Raw genomic sequence first — 20,989 nt, forward strand, 5'->3', positions numbered from 1 at the left:
CCTCACCCATTTAATTCATTTGTTAAAGAAAAAAACATTTTTACTACTTACCTCACCAGTGATCCCCAGCAGGCACAGCTGCAGCTCCTCTTGTCATGGCAGACTGTACCTGGAAGGAGCCCCATCATTTTCTGTAGTGAATCAGCTAGACTGTATGGGCTGCTGAGAGGAACTGACTGCAGCCCATACAGCCTAGCACATTCACTACTGAGAGGTCTGAGACAGCTAGAATGTATGGGCTCAGGACCTGCAAGGAGCCCCTACATTCTAGCTACAGCCATGTCACATGACCAGAAGTACAGGGAGGGCGGAGGGAGAGAGTCTGAGCTGCCCAGCTGTCAAGGCAAGACAGCTATGCACAGCGACAGCTCAGAGAAAGCTGCCGGCCTGACCTGTGTGCCTGGGGGAGCGGCCCGGGGGGGCATTTGCCTCCCTGCCACCCAGCCCAGCCCGCCCCTGGCCCCCTCTTCCCTGGGTGGGGGAAGAGAACAGACGGAGGACTAACTCAGGAGATAAGGCAAGGGTGGCAGCCACGGCATCTTCACCTTCAGAAGTATCCCGGGTAGTAGGGCAAGCTAGCATGCCCCCTTGTGTTAGGGGCAGGGAAGGAGCCCCTGGTCCCAGGTCACTCGACAGCTGCGTCGTGACACTTATCCTGTGCTGGTCCTGAGTTACATCCTGTATTATACTCCAGAGCTGCACTCACTATTCTGCTGGTGCAGTCACTGTGTACGTACATTACATTACTGATCCTGAGTTACATCCTGTATTATACTCCAGAGCTGCACTCACTATTCTGCTGGTACAGTCACTGGGTACATACATTACATTACTGATCCTGAGTTACATCCTGTATTATACCCCAGAGCTGCACTCCATATTCTGCTGGTGCAGTCACTGTGTACATACATTACATTACTGATCCTGAGTTGCATCCTGTATTATACTCCAGAGCTGCACTCACTATTCTGCTGGTGCAGTCACTGTGTACATACATTACATTACTGATCCTGTACTGATCCTGAGTTACATCCTGTATTATACTCCAGAGCTGCACTCACTATTCTGCTGGTGCAGTCACTGTGTACATACATTACATTACTGATCCTGACTTACCTCCTTTATTATACCCCAGAGCTGCACTCACTATTCTGCTGGTGCAGTCACTGTGTACATGCATTACATTACTGATTGTGAGTTACAATCTGTATTATACTCCAGAGCTGCACTCACTATTCTGCTGGTGGCGTCAATGTGTACATACATTACATTACTGATCCTGAGTTACATCCTGTATTATACTCCAGAGCTGCACTCAATATTCTGCTGGTACAGTCACTGTGTACATACATTACATTACTGATCATGAGTTACATCCTGTATTATACCCCAGAGCTGCACTCACTATTCTGCTTGTGCAGTCACTGTGTACACACATTACATTACTGATCCTGAGTTACATCCTGTATTATACTCCAGAGCTGCACTCAATATTCTGCTGGTACAGTCACTGTGTACATACATTACATTACTGATCATGAGTTACATCCTGTATTATACCCCAGAGCTGCACTCACTATTCTGCTGGTGCAGTCACTGTGTACACACATTACATTACTGATCCTGAGTTACATCCTGTATTATACCCCAGAGCTGCACTCACTATTCTGCTGGTGCAGTCACTGTGTACACACATTACATTACTGATCCTGAGTTACCTCCTGTATTATACCCCAGAGCTGCACTCACTATTCTGCTGGTGCAGTCACTGTGTACATACATTACATTACTGATCCTGAGTTACATCCTGTATTATACCCCAGAGCTATACTCATTATTCTGCTGGTGCAGTCACTGTGTACACACATTACATTACTGATCCTGAGTTACCTCCTGTATTATACCCCTGAGCTGCACTCACTATTCTGTTGGTGCAGTCACTGTGTACACACATTACATTACTGATCCTGAGTTATATCCTGTATTATACCCCAGAGCTGCACTCACGATTCTGCTGGTGCAGTCACTGTGTACACACATTACATTACTGATCCTGAGTTATATCCTGTATTATACTCCAGAGCTGCACTCACTATTCTGCTGGTGCAGTCACTGTGTACATGCATTACATTACTGATTGTGAGTTACAATCTGTATTATACTCCAGAGCTGCACTCACTATTCTGCTGGTGGCGTCAATGTGTACATACATTACATTACTGATCCTGAGTTACATCCTGTATTATACTCCAGAGCTGCACTCACTATTCTGCTTGTGCAGTCACTGTGTACACACATTACATTACTGATCCTGAGTTACATCCTGTATTATACTCCAGAGCTGCACTCAATATTCTGCTGGTACAGTCACTGTGTACATACATTACATTACTGATCATGAGTTACATCCTGTATTATACCCCAGAGCTGCACTCACTATTCTGCTGGTGCAGTCACTGTGTACACACATTACATTACTGATCCTGAGTTACATCCTGTATTATACCCCAGAGCTGCACTCACTATTCTGCTGGTGCAGTCACTGTGTACACACATTACATTACTGATCCTGAGTTACCTCCTGTATTATACCCCAGAGCTGCACTCACTATTCTGCTGGTGCAGTCACTGTGTACATACATTACATTACTGATCCTGAGTTACATCCTGTATTATACCCCAGAGCTATACTCACTATTCTGCTGGTGCAGTCACTGTGTACACACATTACATTACTGATCCTGAGTTACCTCCTGTATTATACCCCTGAGCTGCACTCACTATTCTGTTGGTGCAGTCACTGTGTACACACATTACATTACTGATCCTGAGTTATATCCTGTATTATACCCCAGAGCTGCACTCACGATTCTGCTGGTGCAGTCACTGTGTACACACATTACATTACTGATCCTGAGTTATATCCTGTATTATACTCCAGAGCTGCACTCACTATTCTGCTGGTGCAGTCACTGTGTACATACATTACATTACTGATCCTGAGTTACATCCTGTATTATACCCCAGAGCTATACTCACTATTCTGCTGGTGCAGTCACTGTGTACACACATTACATTACTGATCCTGAGTTACCTCCTGTATTATACCCCTGAGCTGCACTCACTATTCTGTTGGTCCAGTCACTGTGTACACACATTACATTACTGATCCTGAGTTACATCCTGTATTATACCCCAGAGCTGCACTCACTATTCTGCTGGTGCAGTCACTGTGTACATACATTACATTACTGATCCTGAGTTACCTCCTGTATTATACTCCAGAGCTGCACTCACTATTCTGCTGGTGCAGTCACTGTGTACACACATTACATTACTGATCCTGAGTTACCTCCTGTATTATACCCCTGAGCTGCACTCACTATTCTGTTGGTGCAGTCACTGTGTACACACATTACATTACTGATCCTGAGTTACATCCTGTATTATACCCCAGAGCTGCACTCACTATTCTGCTGGTGCAGTCACTGTGTACATACATTACATTACTGATCCTGAGTTACCTCCTGTATTATACTCCAGAGCTGCACTCACTATTCTGCTGGTGCAGTCACTGTGTACATACATTACTGATCCTGTATTGAATGTGAGTTACAATCTGTATTATACTCCAGAGCTGCACTCACCATATTGAAGTCTTCTGGTTACAAGAAACCTGTGATGTTTTCATTATATGTTCTGTTTCAATTCATTGCAGTTTTCTTTTTTTTGCTGTCAGTAGAAAAATTTTTGGTGTAGATTCAATCCTGCTTCGGCTGTGTTCACATTCAGCGTTTTTTCTACAGTAAAACTTGCTTTCTTGGCATTCATAATGCAGGTTTTCTTGTGCAGCGTTTGTAGCTGCAGTTCTTGGTGCGGATGACCTGTGTGATTTTTCTACATTTTAAGTTTATTCACCAAAAATGCAGGAAGAAATGCTGCAAAAATGCAAAACCTGTTTTTGTTGTGTTTTTGCAGTCTTTTACGTTCTCATTTCTTTCTATGAGTGGAAAAACACTGGAAGAACTGACACGCTGCCGTTCTCAAATTTAGTCAGGAAACATAAAAAGACATTTGTGTGCGGAGACTCCCGAGATCTCCAGGATTTTACTGGTCCTGTAAAAAGCAACTTTTAATTTGAATAAAAGAAAATCCTCTATGAGGACTAAAAAAAAAATCCTAGATGTTTGGTATCGCCGAAATCGTACTGACCGGGAGAATCACATCACCAGGTTATTTTTACCAAACAATAAATGCTGTAAAGACTACACACGTGGTCAAAATTGTTGGTACCCTTCGTTCAATGACAGAAAACCCCACAATGGTCACAGAAATAACTTGAATCTGACAAAAGTAATAATAAAACAAAAATATATGAAAAGTCAGACATTGCTTTTTAACCATGCTTCCACAGAATTAGAAAAAAAATAAAACTCATGAAATAGGCCTGGGCAGAAATGATGGCACCCCTGAAAATAATGTGACGAAAGGGACATGTTAAATCACGGTGTGGCCACTAATTAGCATCACAGGTGTCTACAATCTTGGAGTGAGAGGCCGGTATAGAGGCTACAGATACTCTCTGTGCTGTGTGGTGACATGGTGTGTATCACACTCAACATAGACCAGAGGAAGCGAAGGAAAGAGCTGTCTCAGGAGATTAGAAAGAAAATTATAGACAAACATGTTAAAGGTAAAAGTTATAAGACCATCTCCAAGCAGCTTGAGGTTCCTGTGACTACAGATGCACATATTATTCAGAAATTTAAGCTCCATGGGACTGTAGCTGACCTCCCTAGACGTGGCCAAAGAGGAAAATTGATGACAAATCAAAGAGACGGATAATACAAATGGTAACAAAAGATCCCAGATAAACTTCTAAACAGACTAAAGGTGAACTTCAAGGTCAAGGAACATAAGTGTCAGGCCGCACCATCCATCAGTGTATGAGCCAAAGTGAAGTTCATGGGAGACAACCAAGGAGGACACCATTGTTGAAAAAAATCATAAAAAAAGCCAGACAGGAATTTGCCAAACTACATGTTGACAAGCCACAAAGCTTCTGGGAGCAAGTCCCATAGGACAGATGAGAAAAAAAAATGGAACTTTTTGGCAAGGCACATCAGCTCTATGTTCACAGATGGAAAAATGAAGCATATCAAGAAAAGAACACTGTCCCTACTGTGAAACATGGAGGAGGTGCTGTTATGTTCTGGGGCTACTTTGCTGCGTCTGGCACAGAGTGTCTAGAATCTCAAGACTATCAAGGGATTCTAGAGAAAAATGTGTTGCCCAGTGTCAGAAAGCTTGGTCTCAGTCACAGGTCATGGGTCTGGCAACAGGATAATGACCCAAAACACCCAAGAATGGCGAAGAGGAAAACATTGGACTATTCTGAAGTGGTCTTCTATGAACCTAAACCTAAATCCTATTGAGCATCTGTGGAAAGAGCTGAAATGTCACGTCTAGAAAAGGCGACCTTGAAACACGAGACAACTGGAGCAGTTTGCTCTTGAGAAGTGGGCCAAAATACCTGTCGAGAGGTGCAGAAGTCTCATTGACAGTTACAGGAATCGTTTGATTGCAGTGATTGCCTCAAAAGGTTGTGCAACAAAATATTATGTTAAGGCTACCATCATTTCGGTCCAGGCGTATTTCATGAGTTTTACTTTTAAAAGAAATTCTGTCGAAGCATGGTGGAAGAGTAATGTCTGACATTCAATTGTTCATTTTCATCGATTTTTGATTTATTATTACTTTTATCAGACTCAAGTTATTTCTGTCACCATTGTGGGTTTGTCTGTCATTAAACGAGGGGTACCAACAATTTTGACCACGTTTGTATACTCCAAAACAATGGAGGAATCCTATTTTTTCCCACTTTTTCCAGAGCATCTGTTCACCCCTCAGTTGTCCCCATTGAGTATCGGTGACATGGGCCCTTTATGGGGTATAATTCCAGAGTATATACCTGTCGGGGTAATGGTTGAGGATAAAACTTCCTAGTAAATAATAGAACTTGAGAAGTGCTCCAGAAAATGCAATAAAAAAACAATCAGGGACGGAGGTGAGAATCTGCAATCAAGGGTTCAATGTAAGCCGACGTGATAGACATTCATAACAGGATGAAGAATAAAAAAAAAGCTGCAAAGAACCGAAAAATTAATGGCAGTGACATGATTGTGTAACAAAGTTGTAGCAGAGCCGAGTTTGTCATTTGTCACAATGCCTTATGTACGGCTTTATTACTGTACAAGGAAGGAAGAGGTGAATAACACATTTAGCTCTGCTACATCACTAATAAGCTTTTAAGTCCGTTTGTGATATTGAAAATGCAGGGAGAATATTGGCACCAGATGGTCAGATAATTGTCCTTATTTTGTTGTATTATTTCTACTTTTATTTTCAAGCTTGAAACCTAATTTTTCTGATACTGAGCCCCAAATCCTTTGCATAACTCCAGGGTTATATGATAAAATTCTTACTACCTGTAGCAACCACCAGGGGGAGCTGGATAGGTGTATAACAATAGGTCAGTATGTTGTAAGCTCCTGAGCTCCCCCTAGTGGAGGCTACACACAGTCTTAAAAGTGAAATGATGCTAAAAGATGGACATTGCCTTTAAGGCGATACATTTGGGGCTCTTTAAATAAATATTGGGATATTTTTTATTTTCTTTTTATATTTTTTACTTTTTTATAATTCTATAAAATTGTCGCAGTTCTGCAGTATTACGTCAGTGATTTATTGCCCACCCCACTCCACAGAGTGATAAGGGGACGTTTAGGCGCCAGACATTTTAGGGAACGAATGATCGATGTCATGTGTCAGGTCAGGAGGCGCCAATTATGTAATGTTGCGCCGCGGACAGTGCACAGAGCAGCGTCACCGGCTGGGGATATTAACACCCAACCTGATGCAGTACTACAACTCCCAGTATACCCAGACGGCCAAAGCACATGCTGGGAGTAGTACTCCTTCAGCGGCTGGAGAATCACACAGGGCGTCCGCTATCCTCTTCCGTTACTTGTCATTCATGATGCACAGATGTAGCAGAGCTGAGTTGGTCTCTCCAGCCGGCAGCAGAGAGAATAAAGCTTCATTATTTCCCTGTAAGAGGCTGCACAGGGTTAAAACACTATTTCTCTGCGGATTACCACCATATTTGCGGGGAAATGGCATTTTTTTAGCTGACAGGTTTCCTGTAATGTGATTTTTTTAAAATTTGGCTAAATAATGTGTTTGTTCTGTCGTGTGGATCAGTGAAGGCGCAAATTAATAAAGGACAAAAGGGAATAAAAGGCCATTTTTATCTTTATTTTACATAGAATATTTTTCAACTTTTTTAACCACTTTGGGTATTTAGGGATCTTATTAGCTACATCAGCAGCAGGAGGAATAGAAGTACTACAAGTAGCATAATAGCAGCAGTATTAATAGTTACCATTAGGACTAGCAATAGTGGTCGCAGCAGCAGTAACAGCGTAAGTAGCACTAATAACAGTAGTATTAATAGTACTGGCTTCTGGACTAAGAGTTGCAGTAGTAGAAGGCAGCACTAGAAGTAACAACACCAGGATTAATAGAAGCACTTGTAGCAGCAGCAGGATTAAAAGTAGTAATAGCAGCAGCAGTATTAATAATAGTAGTAGTATTAATAATATCAGTAGTATGAGTAATAGCAGCAGCAGTAGTAGTGTTAGTAATATCTGTAGTATTAGTAATAGCAGCAGTATTAATAATGGCAGCAGTATTAGTAATAGGAGCAATATTAATAGCAGCAGTATCAGTAAAATCAGAAGTACTAGTGATAGCAGTAGTAGTAGTATTAGTAATATCAGTAGTATGAGTAATGGCAGCAGTAATAGTCGTAGCAGTAATAATAGGAGCAGCAGTATTAGTAATAGCAGCAGTATTAGTAATAGTAATAGCAGCAGTATTAGTAATAGCAGCAGTATTAGTAACAGTAGTAACAGGAGCAGAACTAATGGAAACATTTCCGTATTGGCTTCCTGCATTGTGTCCTCCATTTTTACTATGTAACATGAGAACATTTTCATTGTTTTATTTCTTCCCAGACCCAGTTCTGTGAACTGCGACCATAACCAGACCCATGGCCTTCCAGAGTCACCTGGTCCTCCTCATCCTCGTCCTGATAGCAGTCAGTACACAGCTGTCACACGCCCAGCACTGGTCTCATGGTTGGTACCCAGGAGGCAAGAGGGAGCTGGACATGCCCGCTTCACCAGAGGTATGTCCCATATGTCTCAACACAAGCAACGTCCTACATGCTGAACCCCGAGCAACATCCTCCATGCCACACCCCGAGCAATGTCCTACATGCTGCACGCCGAGCAACGTCCTACATGTCGCAGCCCGAGCAACGTCCTACATACCGCACCCAGAGCAACGTCCTAAATGCCGCACCCCGAGCATCGTCCAACCTGCCGCACCCCAAGCATCGTCCTACCTGCCGCACCCCGAGCAACGTCCTACTACATGCCGCACCCCGAGCAACGTCCTACTACATGCCGCACCCCGAGCAACGTCCTACTACATAGAATCATATGCAAATGATCTCCTCAAACATGCCGCACCCCGAGCAATGTCCTACTACATGCTGCACCCCGAGCAACGTCCTACATGCTGCACCCAGAGCAACGTCCTACATGCTGCACCCCGAGCAACGTCCTACATGCCGCACCCCGAGAAACGTCCTACATGCTGCACTCTGACCGAGCAACGTCCTACATGCCGCACCCTGAGCAACGTCCTACATGCTGCACCCCGAGCAACGTCCTACATGCTGCACCCCGAGCAACGTCCTACATGCTGCACCCCAAGCAACGTCCTACATGCTGCACCCCGAGCAACGTCCTACATGCTGCACCCCGAGCAACGTCCTACATGCTGCACCCCGAGCGACGTCCTACATGCTGCACCCCGAGCGACGTCCTACATGCTGCACCCCGAGCGACGTCCTACATGCTGCACCCCGAGCGACGTCCTACATGCTGCACCCCGAGCGACGTCCTACATGCTGCACCCCGAGCAACATCCTACTACATGTCGCTCCTGGAGCAACGTCCTAAATGCCGCACCCCGAGCAACATCCTGCTTGCCGCACCTCGAGCAACCTCCTAAATACCGCACCCCGAGCAACGTCCTACATGCCGCACCTCGAGCAACGTCCTACATGCCGCACCCCGAGCAACGTCCTAAATGCTGCACCCCGAGCAACGTCCTACATGCTGCACCCCGAGCAACGTCCTACATGCCGCACCCCGAGCAACATGCTACATACCGCACCCCGAGCAACTTCCTACATGCCACACCTCGAGCAATGTCCTACATGCCACACCTCGAGCAACGTCCTACATGCCGCACCTCGAGCAATGTCCTACATGCCACACCTCGAGCAACGTCCTACATGCCGCACCTCGAGCAACGTCTTACATGCCGCACCCCGAGCAACGTCTTACATGCCGCACCCCGAGCAACGTCCTACATGCCGCACCCCGAGCAACGTCCTACATGCCGCACCCCGAGCAACGTCCTACATGCCGCACCCCGAGCAACGTCCTACATGCCGCAGCCCGAGCAACGTCCTACATGCCGCACCTTGAGCAACGTCCTACATGCCGCACCTTGAGCAACATCCTGCGTGCTGCACCTTGAGCAACGTCCTACATGCCGCAGCAAGAACAATGTCCTACATGCCGCACTGTTTGTCATTGAAATGATTATTCATAGTAATAATAGTAAAAATAATCATATATCCATTATCTATGACCAGTAATATCTGTGACTAGTAGTATCTGTATACAGTAACGTAACCTAGAGTTTGCGGGGTTCTGATGCAAAATTTGGACGTGGTCCCCCACCTGCTATTGGTTAGATTTATCGGTCCTTGTAAGGTTCTCGATTATATAAAGACATGCGTGTTCACCCTCCAAGTAATAATGTTCCTCGTCATGTCCCCTTCCTGTAATAATATACCCCATCCTGGTATAATAACCTTCATCCTGGTATAATGACTCCCTTCCTTGTACAATTACCCCCATCTTGGTATGGTATAGTGACCTTCATCCTGGTATAATGACCCCAATCCTGGTTACTGACCCGATCCTGGTATGATGACCTTCATTCTCATATAATGACCCCCATTATGGTATAATGACTCCCATCCTGCTATAATAACCCCCATCCTGGTATAAAGATCCAGTGGGTCTCTGCTCTGCAACACACTTCAGCTCAATGTGTTCTTGGATGCACATCCAACTAAAATGGGTGCAATCTTTAAGCCCCCGTCTATGAAACATTCATCTAGGTTAGTTTTTATGACAGGCATTTCTGCATTTTGATATTTGCACACTATTTATCTTGGCGGCAGCCGCTTGACACTGGTTGCTTGTCACAATGCTATCAGGTCTCTAAAACTAGGGGCACCCTATTCTATTCCTGTTTTCCAGATTACTCCTGAAGGTGGAGATGCCAGGTTCTCACGCTTTGCTAGGCTCCTATAAATGCCCTGATCTGTCCCCTCCCCCACCCAGGGTAGTGGGAAGCTGAAGTGTGTATAGGAATACTCTAACCAGACAAACAAGGGATAGAGATAACCGACAATACCAACCATACAAAATACACTCACCAAACAGAGAGGGAGTTAAAGGAAGGAGAAACCAAATAAGAGAGGATGAAGATGTGCATGCTCACAAAACTCCAAAGAACAATCTCCTGAACAATCTCCAAACACCAGCTCCACCTCCAACTCCAGAACCAGGTAGTAAGAACTAACACGGGCAATCCCTAAGTGCCAGAGGAAAGCATATATATATAGAGGCGAGTGGCCAACACTGAACAGCTGATTCAATCCAGGTGGGAAAGCTCCTGGAGCGTCAACTGAACAGATTAACCCTTACACTGCTACCAAGGAAAAACGCCACAGTCTCCTCGCTCCTCTCTATCGTGGGATCTCTGTGACAGTACCCCCTCTTCTATGAGGGACCCCCGGAACCTAATGTCTGGGTTTATTTGGGTGTGGCGCGTAAAAGACCGGACCAACCTGACCGCATGCAGTTAGATGCTGGTACCCACATTATGTCTTCAGGACTGTAACCCTTCCAGTGTACCAGATACCGAAGAGAACAATGAACTAAGTGAAAATCAATAATCTGCGCTATCTGAATCTCCAAATTCTTATCAATAACGACCAGGGATGGAGGTGGTGATGATGGTTCAGACGAATGTATTTTTTGAGTAGAGATCGGTGAAACACATTATGAATCCTAAAAGTGGGGACAATGCAAGGAGGAATAATATATGGTTGACGATGGCCACACTCTTATAAGGACAGATGAATCCGGGTCCCAGTTTCCAAGAAGGAACCTTCAGCTTAATGTTCCTCGAGAACAACAACACCAAAACACCAAATGTCTCAGCCATACTCTTATATTTGGAACCCATCTTCTTCAAATTTTCAAGAACCCCTTCCCACACTGATGTAATAGATGAAGGAAACCGTTCCTCCTCAGGTACTCCTGAAGAACGATTCCTATTAAAAGAGCAGAAGTGAGGATGAAATCCCTATGACCCGAAGAACGGGAACTTGCCCATAGACTCATGACAATGGTTATTCACTGCAAATTCAGCTAAAAGTAAGTAAATAACCCAATCTTCCTAATTCTTAGACACAAAACAGCTAAGATAAGTGTCAAGATTTGGGTTAACATGTTCCGTTTGGCCATTAGACTGGGGAAGAAAGGCTGAAGTAAAAGAAAGATGGATATCCAAATGAGTGCAAAATGCTTTCCAAAATTTGGAAATAAATTGCACCCCGGGTCGGAAACAATATCAGTAAGAATCTCATGTAACTTCACAATTTCTTTGACAAAAATGAGTGCCAAGTTCTTGGCATTGGGTAAAGCAGGTAGCGCAAAGAACTGAAACATCTTTCTGAATCTGTCCACCACCACCAATATTACAGTGTTACCTGCAGATACGGGTAGATCAGTGACTAAATCTACAGACAAATGAGTCCAAGGTTTACTGGGAATCGTCAAGAGTTGAAGAGCCCCAGACGGATGATAATAATGTGGCGCCCCTGAGGATTCAGTTGCCACAGAGGTACTGCACCTCCTCCTGAGGTGTGGTACCCCACCATCCAGGTAGGCTGGAGGCTCCTGACCACGCTCCAACACCTGCACCCATCATCACAAAGTAGTGTAGCAAAGCCACATTACGGTTCCCTGCTTGGAGTGTAGCAGAGCACCTTTGGTGGCTCCCTGCTTGGAACACGAAACGTGCTGGGAGGCGGGTGGAGTTAGAATACATAAAAGAGTGGGGAGGTTTAGGATTTCAGGCAGTCAGTCGGAGAGTGAGGAGGAGAGAGGATCCCTGAGAGAGGGATGGAGGAAGGAGGTGCTGCAGCAGATCACAGTGACCTGGGTCTGCTGGCAAGGGAATGGAAAGAAGGAGAAAGACATTGAACAGAAACCTGACCTTCCATAAGAAGGAAAGACTAGTACGGAACGTGAGGAGTAAAAAGGAACAGAGGACGTGGGTTAGAGGAGAACCCTACCTAGAAGTTCTAAGCGCAAGGCCGGGGCCCGGTCCCTGAGGTTGTATGGATACTAATGATCCTGCAGCAGACATCGGAGGAGTAGTGGACCGTAAATGCACTACTCCCATATAAGACCTGAGGGCACAACAGCAACATTGATAGTGAGCCGGAACTTAGGAGCAAGGAGTCCCCGAAGCAGGCTACAGCTGTCTGCCGTACAAGGATAGTTCTTGGGAACATCTGTTAGGAGGAACACCAGTGTAACTCAGTACTAGGAGTACTTCACTTAAAGGCGCTATAGAGGAGACGTTCAGAAAGGCACATGTTGGCGGAGTGTTGGAAGGGAGCATTCCATCTTGCCTGGAGGTTGGCTGAGTCCCTGACCCGGAGGATACAGCACGGAGGCAGGCACCTGTGTGTACTACAGACTGTGAGTAAAGATTTGGAACTACAAGCCCTGGTGTCCTCCACTCATTCCGGCGCCAACACCCTCAGCACTGCTACATTTCTGCACCATCCACGTCTCCCAACTATCATCTCCATCTACACTGCCTTGGGACTACAGCTTCACCTGTGGGGAGCTTTTACATCTTTGCTGCACCACACCATCAGTCCCAGCGGATCTGCATGCAGCGTCGGCTTAACACCTCAATTGCCGAACACCACAACGTGGCATCACGAACTATTCAATTAACTACATTCCACCATTCAATCTCCCTATTACTTGGGTGCCCAGGGTCACGGACCGGGTCACTGCTACTGTGACACATCCCGCTGATTCAGGCCCGGTACCGAGTACCCCACAGCCCTGGGAGGGCGACCCAACTTGGCATCACGAACAGGATGACGAGACCCGATGCCATCGGGTTCTGTGTGCCTAAGACTTAAAGTTTTTGAAAATTTGCAGAAGACCCAATTTAATAGACTGTAAAATGAACGCTAAAAATGGCCGCTGGCGCTGTGAAGAAGGGCGTGATAACATGGGAGGTCCAAAGAAGAGACCGCGAACTGTCCTGGGCCTCCACTGCCTGAATTACTATGCAACGGTAACATGGCCCACCCCCCGAGGGGTTCGTATACTGGCTTGGTATGGAGGAGTTGGAAGAAGACGCCGCCCCCAGAAGGAGGAGCGGAAGCCAGTGGTGGGAAAAGAGCCCAGACAGGAAGAAGAACGCCAGAACGCCATCTTGGAAGGAGAAGGGAGGAGGCCTACGGAGCGCGAGGAGGTTATGCTGGACCTCCCCGGCGCCATGGCTGAAGGCTCTAGCCCCATTCCTGAGATGAATCGCCAGCAGCTGGAGGACGAAATAGCCCAGCTGACGCGCCGCCTGCAACTGAGGCAGGAAGCGCTATGGACCTTAAATCTGCAGCGCGCCCAGGAGGGGCCTACACCTGCGGAACCCGCTGCTGCTCTACCGGATCTTTCCCAGGCAGGCCCTGAGGAGCCTGCGACCGCTGCCATACCACCGGCAGCGTCTATTGTTCCCTCTCTGCCGCCACCACGGGAGGAGTTGTACAAGGCCCAGGGAGCCGAAGCGGAGGAAGAGGAGCTCCCGCCTGGACCTGACGCCGCTGCGCAGGTCCCACTGGGGACCCCTGCAGACCCGGAGCCGCCGGTTGCTCCACCGCTGTCCCCGGTATCCCACCGAACGGCGTCCACTGCCATCATGCCTGCACCGGAGCAGAGACCGCACCGCCGGGAGGTACCAGGTATATATCCCGGCCCTCCTAATGGGTTGCCCCCCGAATTCACATTGTCAGAGGCTGGCCTGCGGGAACTTGAAATGGGGCAGCTGGAAGAGTCAGCCGGGGACACTAGGCTGTCAGAGATGGGGAGGTGGAAGAGGTCTCTACTGAGTAGAGTACGGCTGGAACAGGCGCGTACGATCCGGCATCTTCGGGGCTTGGAAGAGTCTAGGCCGCTTTGGGATATTGACATCGGGATCCCTTGGCTACAAAGCCCCCGCATAGCCGCCTACCAGCGCCAACAGGCCGTGGCCTCCCTGGATGTTAGGCCCCGCACCAGGGCAGCGGAACCACCCACCAATGAGGAACAGCTGACGGGCATTGATACGCATCATGGGTTCCCTTTACCATAGCTTCAATACTCTAGGCGGCAATTGCACCAGCTGTTACCACCATGCCCTATGGCAAGCAACCAGCAACAGGATGAAGACACCCAAAGTATCTCCCCTGGAAACAGCCCCAGCAACCAGTGGGGAGCTTTTACATCTTTGCTGCACCATACCATCAGTCCCAGCAATCTGCATGCAGTGTCAGCTTAACACCTCAATTGCCGAACACCACAGGTGGCGTCACGAACTATTCATTGAATTAACTACATTCCACCATTCAATCTCCCTATTACTTGGGCGCCCAGGGCCACGGACCGGGTCACTGCTACTGTGACACATCCCGCTGATACCGGCCAGAGACCGAGTACCCCACAGCCCTGGGAGGGCGACCCATTAAGGGGTCTTCAAAAGCGCACACACACTAGGGGAAGCTACATACTCCAAAACATCCTGATAAACATGCGACTGTAAAATAGCGACAGGGTTGTAGTCATGTCGGCACAATCCATACTCACTGCGCTAACAGCTGCTTCTTCCCTGCTGTGTCCCCCAGACTGTTGTGACCCAGGAATAAAACCAAAATGGCATTTCCTCTGCCCCACTTAACCATAATAAACAGACTCAGAAACCAAATGATGGGTGAAGGTCGGTCACAGCTTTATTGAATGTTTTCTTAACAATCATTTTAAAGGCACTTTACTTCTCTTAAGAACGCGCTCGCTACCAAATGCCCTGCTCTGTATTCGCAGGCAAGTCGGCCAGCGAGCCGTAACTTTGTGCCAATCCTTGTTTCACCGCCGCTGTGACTTGAAAACTATAATAAACAGAACAAAATGAACATTAGGAAATCATCATAGCAAAAAAGGGGAGGGAGGGTGGGACAAGCACCTCCGGGATCCGGTCAAAAGGAAAGAGGGAGGGTAGCCACGGATTTGGTGCTATATAACCCCCAGGAAGGGGTTGTGCTAATCCCTACCCAATCCCATTAGCCCCCATACATAATACTCCGCCCCAGCATGACATGGGTGGGCGAGTTCAACTTTAACCCATAATGGAAGGGGAGGGGAGGAAAGGCACCACAGTCAGGGGCACTCTCCTTAATCAGTACAGTGCCCACCATTCTTCCTTGCGTTCAAAAGACAGGAGGTAGAGTCCAAAGCAACCTTAAACAAAACGGGTTTATTTTCTTCAGGACACAGCACATCCATAACACTTCCAGCAGATTTGTCAGGGTACGAGCAATGCATTTTCTTCGTCTTTCCCTATCTTCTTCTTCACAGGAATAGGTCACAAAGATATAACGGGACGAGGAGCCCAGTGAAAACGCCACTGCAATATATCTCCCTGAAACCGACTTCGTCCCAGACTCGGAAATACTATTTACTGGGTCGTCCACACCTTCAATGGTTATCCTGCCCACGCACTTTCACAGTGACCCACTCTAACTTCTTCTGTACCCAAACTTCTGTAAATTCTTCACTCTTCACTACGTTTCTGCGTATACTGTGCTCTAAACTCTCCTCTTCTTCCTTTATACTCCCACTCTTTCATTGGATAGCTGGGCTCCGACTTCAGAACAGATCATGGTAGTTAAGCAGCCCAGGCCAGAGGCCACCTGAGCTACACACAGGGGTCTATCCCTGACTATTTCCAGGAAGTCTCACTACCTTATTCCCCAGCTACCCCTCCTAGTATTAACCTCTAAGTGTCCTACAACTAAACCTTCCTATGCAGTGTACTCAGTGCCCCCATCTAGTGGCCCTTTTTCTAACTGCACTGTCCCTATCTTACATATAGTACAAAGATACGAAAATACGACACAATGCAATATATTACAATTATATACAGGTAAATAGCAGCATGAACGTATAAAGGGGCTAATCCCTGACACCCTTACACGACCACCAAAAACGCAGAGTAAGGAGATCTAAGGTGGCTTTACTTGCAGGATGCCGGGCCAAGACCGAATCATGATGTTCGCTTCAAATTTTAAGATGGAGGTACACAGGAACAAGCAGTTTACCTAAAGGACAGGCATTATGGATGTCCCCCTGAGCCTCTACAACCTCTTTCTCCAGATCAGAACATATAGTTGCAAAAACCACCCCTTTCTGTAAATGGAAACTGGTTCACAATTATCTCCACTTCCAGGAAAATTAAATAAGGCATCAGCCTTAATGTTTTTATTCCCCGGCCTATAAGTCACCATAAGTTGAATCTGGTGAAGAACAAAGACCACCTTAGCAGATTCCAAATATAAAAGATTTTTATGATCGATGATTACCATGACCGGAGGTACTGTCCACTCCAGAAAATGTTGCCACTTTTCAAAAGCCCACTTCATTGCCAAGAGTTCCATGTTACCAATGTCAGCTTTCCTCAGTGGATGACAGTTTCTTTGAAAAGTAAGCACACGGACACCATTTACTTGGAGATGCGCCAATGCGACAATACAGCCCCCACCCCCACTTCAGACGCGTCAACCTCTACAATGAATGGTTGAGTGACATCAGGCTGTATAAGAATCGTTGCAGAAAAGTCCGTCCATTTTCTGGTCATATCCGCTAGAGGTTTGGCCACTACTGAAAAGTTTTTGATGAACATAAGGTAGGAGTTGACGAAACCTAAAAACCTTTGTAAAGCCTGTAAGTTTTCAGGAAGATCCCAAGCCAGTACCACCCAGACTTTCGAAGGATCTATGTGAAAAACAGTGGACGATATGTAATAACTCCAAAAAGGAATCTCCTGAACTGAAACCATACATTTCTCTGGTTTGATAAGTAATCTGTTGTCTCGGCCTATCTATAAGACCTGCCTGACATGTACCTGATGTGATTTAAGGTCAGGTGAATAAATCGTTATCTCATCAAGAAATGCATGCAGCCGCATACTCCGGTCCCGCCAATACAGCGGCAGTGTCGGGTATACAGACATGAGACTCGTGCGAGTTTCTTGCAAGTGTGACCCCGGCCTAAGCCTGGAATATTGACTTGTAAGCTGATATTTGATGTAACATAGTGTGCTCTTATCCTTGATGAATGGTGAGGGCTACTGATATGCTAATTATACATTGTCTAGCCCAGATAGCTTGTTGATTTTAAAAACAGGTGGAAAATCTATGCAAATAGATTTCATAATCAAACAATGCGACTTGGTTGTCACCATTCTTTCCCTTATCTGTGAGGCTGGACTGAAGGACACTGGGTACAATAGTTTACATGCCTCTGTATAAAGAGACTGAGAGAGAGAGAGTTAGCCAGAGATTCTGCCAAGACATCCAAACATCCAAAGGACCAGAGATGGGACAACAGCCAATTCATCATGGCATCATCATGAGGAACAGGGATCTATCATTCTACAGGAAACAATCTAGGGGTTTTTGGCCCCGGCTGGAAGAAAACAGATCTGCTCCATTGGCCATCGCTGAACCGTGGATACGTTTGGAGAAGCCAGGTGGTGATCCTTGGGTCAACTGGCCTTGTATGGACTGAATGGACTATCATCTTCCTACGCTTGTCGTTACCTCCTTTCTGTGTGTGTACCACAGTTGGGTAACTGGCCCTGGGAGCTCTGAAGCAACATCTGCCATTATCCCTGCGAGGCAGCGGAAGGGTAAGACTCTATAATATGCACCATCTTAGGGTACTGTGCTGGGACTGTTTTATGTGTTGTCTGCCTGTTTTGTGGTTCAATAAAGCATTGCTATACTGTTTTACCCTCACTTTGTGTTGTCTGAGTAGCGTTATGCCGTTAAAGGGAGAGCGGGCGTTCGGTGAGACGAACCTTGGTCATGCGGTTCCGGCTAGCGGACCTGGGGAGCCCGTTGTCTCCCCCGTGTCTCCACACTGCTCTAAGGCAGCTTGGCCCCAGCAATAAGATTAATGATGCAATCATATAGACAATGAGGAGGGAGTTTTTGACCCCCCTGTTCCAAAAACACATCCTCGAAGTCAGACAGGTACTCCGGCAAAGACCAGGTATCCACTCTGGCTTACCGGGTGCCCATGCAATGTCCTTGACATTGCTTACTCTACCTTCCCACCTCCTGAGTCTGCCAGTCGACTGCATTATTATGCAGTCAGCCATGGTAGTGCAAGAACCACAGGAGAAGGCAATCCCCCTAGCACCTAACAATGAATAAATTCCAAGTTAAAGTCGCCTACCTACAGATGTATCCCTCAGTCTGGATAGTTTATGTGGCTTTAGACTCTGGTCTTGGACGAACCTGTCATCAATTAGATTAAACCCAGCCCAGCCCAGAAAGGCTGAAAAAAACACCTTAATTTTGTCAATATTGATTTTGGCCAGTAAAATTTTTTTTAAAAATTGTGCCCACTAAGGAAATACGTATATACACCTTAGACACAGGCAGTAAGAACTAACACTGGAAATCATTAAGTGCTAGAGGCAGCATACATAGCAGAGGGGAGTGGCCAACACTGAACAGCTGAGAAAGTAGGAAAACTCCAGGAGCTTCAACTGAAGAGATTAACCATTGCACTGCTAGCAAGGAAGAAAACTGCACAGTTTACCTGTACTTCTAATCAGTGCAGGAGTACGTGAAGCCAGACAATGCGGTCTTTTGGCTCCTCTCTGTCATGGCATCCCTGTGACAAGTACAAGGAGAGTCAGGTGGAAGGCCTCTCTAAAAGGATATCCTGGTGTAAATAAATAATCCCTTCTACAATGGTTAGATGAAACTATTACATTGGTGTGCGTCCCACTACTAGGAGCCCCCATCAGTGACTAGTATGGGGTGACTTGTGTTCCCCACTCTCCTTGGCTGGAAGACCTCTGCCATTGGAAGCTGAATGAACGAGCGTCGACCTAAGAATGATCATATATTCAGTGAATGGGTGATAACTAGTCTAGATTGGAATAATCCTTTAAAATGTAAGATGTACTCTTCAGAATAAGCTGTTGTGTACACATGAGGAATAACACTACTTCTGGCCATTAAATCACTTTTCTCCTGCATTTGTAGCCTCGTTTTCCCTCTGATGGTTCAATTCCTAATTCTCAGTTGTCTCTGAGTTGGTGGGGGAAGACTTGCTGCTATGATGTCTTCCATACACAGCACACACAGACATGAGGGATTCCTGCACTCCTTTCTCTATGTTGCACATGCCCAGAGGCAGCAGCAGCTTGGGGATATTATATATCAGTACTAAGCAGTGTATCTGTGAATCCTGGAATGGAGTGAAACAAACAAGCAGCTCCACCGACCGTCTGTGTGTCTGTTCTTCTCTTATTCCTCTCCTCTTTCAATAGGCCACTGTAAGCTGATCCCTCAGTGAGCTGGCAGTTCACCTTATCTCTATGTAGCATTATACAGTACACTAGTACTGAGCAGTGTAGCTGTGAATGCAGCGCTAGGGTCAAACAAGTTCAAGCAGCTCCACCGACTGTGTCAGTTCTTCTCTAATTCTGCTCCTCCCCTCTCAATACACAGCTGTATTTTTTATTCCTAACCCCCTGGCATCATATTTGTCTTGTGCGCCCCTGCATTGGTCTCAGCTGGTCTATTTGTGCACATGTATATTATTTTTGTTTGATTTATTGTTAAATAAACTTTTGGAATTTTAAACTTTATGATCTGGTCACAATTTCTTTATATGAATCACCCTGAAAAATTACTAAAATGCCATCTCCTTATGACAAGATGAACTGTCATCTCACTGAGGGATCAGCTTACAGCTGTGTATTGAGAGGGGAGGAGCAGAATTAGAGAAGAACGGACACACAGTCAGTGGAGCTGCTTGAACTTGTTTGACCCTAGCGCTGCATTCACAGCTACACTGCTCAGTACTAGTGTATAATGCTACTTAGAGATAAGGTGAACTGCCAGCTCACTGAGGGATCAGCTTACAGCATTCGCACAATTTCTTTATATGAATCATGTTGGTATTTTGTCCTTGACCTCCGTTTTTTGTCCGCTGCCTTATTTATAGACATACTTTGGTGTCCTCTTTAGGCTTTATCTAATTTTTCAGGGTGACTGATAAGTTCAGCAGGCCGGGAGGGAGGGGAAGAAGCGGCTCACAAGTGGAGAAAGATTTCTCTGATAAGATCTATGAGTTATTAGGATAAATGTACTCAGGTTTTGCTTTTTGTCACAATCTCCATTTTTGTCCTCAGATCTCAGAAGAAATTAAGTTGTGTGAAGGAGAGGAGTGCGCTTATCTCAGGAACTCCAGGAAAAACCTGCTAAAGAACATATTGGTGAGAATCTACTGTAGGGAATACAACAGAAGACGCTTTCAAATTATTTTAACTCCTTCCTGCTTGCGTTTTTTTTTCGTGTTTGCCCTATTATTTTTTTCCTCCCATTTTTCTAAGAGCCATATCTTTT

General features: G+C 46.0%; 1 protein-coding gene across 1 annotated transcript in view; it reads left to right on the forward strand.

Annotated features, from left to right (window-relative positions):
- The window catches only part of LOC141098839 (progonadoliberin-2), a 98,418-nt gene that overhangs the window by 56,933 nt on the left and 20,496 nt on the right, over positions 1-20,989 (forward strand). The window contains exons 3-4 of the mRNA XM_073586804.1: positions 8,079-8,251; positions 20,776-20,859. Coding sequence (XP_073442905.1) covers positions 8,114-8,251; positions 20,776-20,859 — 222 coding nt within the window. The 5' untranslated portion in view covers positions 8,079-8,113. The remainder of the gene's footprint in view (positions 1-8,078; positions 8,252-20,775; positions 20,860-20,989) is intronic.

The sequence above is a fragment of the Dendrobates tinctorius genome, unplaced genomic scaffold (assembly GCF_039654945.1).
Source record: "Dendrobates tinctorius isolate UK_male_01 unplaced genomic scaffold, ASM3965494v1 ptg000095l, whole genome shotgun sequence".
Lineage (NCBI taxonomy): Eukaryota > Metazoa > Chordata > Amphibia > Anura > Dendrobatidae > Dendrobates > Dendrobates tinctorius.